The sequence below is a fragment of the Helianthus annuus genome, chromosome 4 (genome assembly GCF_002127325.2).
Source record: "Helianthus annuus cultivar XRQ/B chromosome 4, HanXRQr2.0-SUNRISE, whole genome shotgun sequence".
NCBI lineage: Eukaryota > Viridiplantae > Streptophyta > Magnoliopsida > Asterales > Asteraceae > Helianthus > Helianthus annuus.
Window position 1 is genome coordinate 64,720,203 of NC_035436.2, and position 4,481 is coordinate 64,724,683.

The following is a 4,481-nucleotide window of genomic DNA, read 5'->3' on the forward strand; positions in this document are numbered from 1 at the left end:
CTCATCATGTCCTTCACATGTAGTCTCAAGATGATATCCATTTAGACGTATATCTTTAAAGCTTATCAGATTTCTTTGAGACAGTGGGGAAAATAAGGCATTGTTAATTTTGAGCAAAGTTCCACTTTGTAGAACTACATATGCTTCTCCAAAGCCTTCAATTAACTTTGTTTTACCAGATATAGTACCAACGCTTGACTTTTTCATTGTTAAACTAGAGAAATAATCCCTTTTCGTTAGGATTGTATGTGTAGTAGCACTGTCTATTAGACATACATCTTCACCATTAATATGAAGTTTAGTTGAATACTCCATATGCTTCAAAACAAAATAAAGCTTCATAAATAAAAATATAATATGGTTTAAACATAACAATTTCATAAAGTGCCCCAAAAACAAAACATAACAAAATCCCAAATAAAATGTCTTAATAAAACATCAAGGAAATAACATAATTTTAAATATAATCATTCATGCATAGGGAAAATTGCAAGCATCCAACTGGTTTGTATCAGCCAAGATATCACTAGAATCCAAATTAGCTTGCTCGATAAGGAAATCATCATAATCCAGATTAGTTACATTAGTATGGTCCTTTTCACCACTTGGGACATCAACATTTCCATCTTCATATGTGAAATTTGTCTCTATTCCTTTTTGTTTGTCTTTTATAGATTGTTGGTAAAGCTCTACTAAGTGTCTGGCTGTACGACATGTACCGGCCCAGTGGTTGTTACCACCACATTGATAGCATGCATTAGATGAGGTTCCACTTTTCTTTTTACCTCTTTCATCATTGGATTTCTTTTCATTATCATGCAACTTCTGGTGGGTTCTTCTATTTTTGAATTGAACACCATGATAATTCCCCCGACCAGATGCACGTCCATGACCACGACCACGACTACGACCATGACCACGCCCACGTTGATAGCCACGACCACGTCCGTGACTTCCACTTTGGTCATTATATGTTGCCACATTCACTTCTGGGAATGGGGTTGTACCAACTGGACGAGTTTCATGGTTTTTCATTAGTAGCTCATTATTTTGCTCAGCCACAAGCAAACATGATATTAAGTCACTGTATTTGGTGAAGCCCCTTTCATGATATTGTTGTTGCAAGACAATGTTTGAGGCGTGAAAGGTGGAGAATGTTTTTTCCAACATCTCCTTATCACTAATATTTTCACCACATAGAATCAATTGTGACGTGATTCTAAACATTGCTGAGTTATACTCACTTATAGACTTAAAGTCTTGCAACCTTAAATTAATCCATTCATAACGAGCTCTTGGTAATATTACTGTTTTCTGATGGTCATACCTTTCTTTTAAATTGGTCCATAGGATGAGTGGATCTTTGATAGTGAGATATTCATTTTTCAATGACTCATGAATATGGTGGCGTAAGAAAATCATTGCCTTTGCTTTATCTTGGGTACTCATTTTATTTCCTTCTTTAATTGTATCCCCAAGGTTATTGGCATTTAGATGGATTTCAGCATCCAAAGCCCATGACAAATAATTTTTCCCAGTGATGTCTAAAGCCATAAACTCAAGCTTTGCAAAATTCGACATGATTAACTATATTAAAGAAATACACGTGGATTAATGTATGTTATTCAAATTATAAACCAATAACAATAAAATTTGTAATAACAATTACTCACTATAAATAAAACAAGATTAATAAGATAATTATGTATTTTAGGCTATTTGTATAGTTTATTGATATTGTATTACAATAAAATAAAATAAAAACTTTTATTTATATAGAATGACAAAACAAAGTTTTACCAACTTATTATACGTCTAGACAACTAAACATTTAAAACACATGATTGTTTCTTAAATTTTGTTTAAATTTATTATATATTTCGGTTACCAGATTATGGAACCAATTTTGCAAAGCCAGTTTTATTATTATTAACTTTCAATATCTCATATCACAATATTTATTTAAGTCAACATGTATAATTTTGATTTGATTAACTAAATTAAATATAATATAATACAATATAATTACATTATAAATTATAATGAATGTAGAACCGCTTTATAATTAAGACAATGCTAAACGATTGATATTCTACACAACAAGACACAATCGAAATTCGGTCTTATAGCAAATAATAGCTTTGTTTTACCAATATAATAATAATTGATTTAACCATCCTATATAACTACAGTCACACGCTATTGATAATTTTCAAATAGGCAAATAATTAACAGCCCTAAATAATATCATATGCACATAAGTTTGATTTAAAAGTTATATTGATTAAACATTTTATTAACATACCAAATTAAATAAACCAACTATTACTAATAAATTTACTGTTATTATGTTTAAAATTTTAATTATAAAGCATGAATTTGATGAAACTAAAAGAAAATGCATATATTAGATTGAAGATGAATTGTAACAGAATGATTAAATCATGTAATCTAAATAAAAGCAATATTTGTCTTGTAATTCGTTTTACTTGAATGAATAATTACCTAAATGTTAAAATAAAAATAAAACATATTTTTTTAGACCTTACGATGGATAGTATGAACAAATTTCTAACACAACCCAAAATAGTATGAATTACAATATGGATCATGTATGATAAAATGGTGAGAAAATATTATACCTTACGATGGTGTGATCCAAAGCAATGGCGCTTGTGATAATACGATCCAACTCTAAAAACAAGTCGTGCTGATAACGTGTTTTGTAACCACTAGCCTATTAAAATTATAGAGATAAGGAAGAGAGATTGAGGGAATGGATATTTTATTGATATCTAGAATGGATCATATAAGCCTTTATTTATAGGCTTAAAAGAAAGGAGTTAAGTAGATGATAAGTCATAATAATAATGATGAATTCTAATGGATAGTCACACCATAAATGGATAATAATTCATAACATTAATATTAATTATTAGTATTTACTTAATTATTTATTATTTCTTTTAGAAAATTGATATACAATATTGTTAAATATTCTCTACTAAATATAACGTGCGTTTAAAAACGATAATTACGTAGTCGAATTTGAAATGTATTAAATTCGTTTACAACCGACATAGTTAATCGTTATTTATTACTTTAGGTTTTCTAATTTTTGGGTATTACAATTTTACTCCTCTAAAAAAAAATTTTCGTCCTGGAAATTGTTAAGGAGAGTACCTTAAAGAACATGTACAATTATCTTATGTCCAACTCATGAAGTATTAAAATCGTAGGATTCAAGGTTTATGAATTAAACTTCATTAAATAATTTAAATGGTAGAGAAATAATATTATAGCAAAATTTAGACCGGAACTTAGTTGGTTCAGATAATAAGAAATACTCGAAGATAAGTAAGTGTCTTTTGTCTATGAAATTAAGGTATCTAACGCATATGGAACTGACTTCATATTGCATAAACGTGTATCACAAACTAATTAAATAATACGGAGTTAGCGACAAAACAAAGTAAACAGGGATTAAATCAAATTGGAATAAATGCAACCAAAACTAACACAAACATATTAGAATTTAGAGTACCAAAATGTAAACAGACACGGATATGCACCAATCTACATAATAGGAATCCAAAAGCGCACGTATGTACCTGTAATTCACAGTTACGTTCATGACCGTAATTGTCAATCACCTTACATCAGTGCCCTAATTGTCCTACCGTCATGCATCTTAATGACTTATCCAAATTGTAAGGTAGGCAAAGAGACAATAAAAGAATCATAGTTAAATGTTAAACCGTCAAGAAATGGCGAGATGGTAACTAAAGTAGATGCATTGATTTTGCGAGGACACATATTACCGATGTGAAACACCTCTTGAAGAATGTGTGGTAGGAAGGTCCACGTGACGCATACTCGTGTTCGTTTGATTTGATGACATAGTCACTTCAATCATGCCGTCTACCATGTTTCAAATCATTTCGAAAATTGTAAAAATGAAGCCGTAACGATGATAGAAATTGTTTTTATTCGACACGAACAAGACATAGAACATGTCAAAAGTCAACAACGACAGAAATACCATTGACTTTAAAATACGAAGACCGAAAAAGAAACCAAATAATATGAAGGTTGATCGGAAGTTGAAATCCTAACCCAACGTCTACCCATTACCTCACAAGTGTAGTTTTTAAGGTTCTAAGTTTTCTACAGGAAAGAGCCTTTGCTCTGATACCATAATTGTAACACCCCAACCCCACTAGGGCTGACGTGTCACTCTTACAAATATCAGAACTAAAACCAATCCATAACATTAAATGAAAGATCCTAATTACATTTATTACATTACTGAAATAAAGAATCTTGGCCAGCAACTTCCTAACGCTCCTCACTGAAATCCCAAATCATCCCATATTACCTGTAAAACAAATAGGAAAAACACAAAAAAAAAAAAATACGGCTGAGCCAAAAATTGCTCAGTAACGGAGAAATCAACAGTACAAGTAAAGTCATATCAGCGG

General features: G+C 30.7%; 1 protein-coding gene across 1 annotated transcript; it reads right to left on the reverse strand.

The window, feature by feature from the left end:
* Positions 1-471: 471 nt before the first annotated feature.
* On the reverse strand, positions 472-1,581 carry LOC110892979. Its single transcript, XM_022140106.1, has one exon. It carries the CDS (start codon positions 1,579-1,581, stop codon positions 472-474), a length of 1,110 nt encoding a protein of 369 aa, XP_021995798.1.
* Between the last annotated feature and the right edge of the window lie 2,900 nt (positions 1,582-4,481).

Bases quoted from the DNA above. Each gene is read 5' to 3' on its own strand.
- LOC110892979 (XM_022140106.1), bottom strand. From the start codon at position 1,581: ATGTCGAATTTTGCAAAGCTTGAGTTTATGGCTTTAGACATCACTGGG.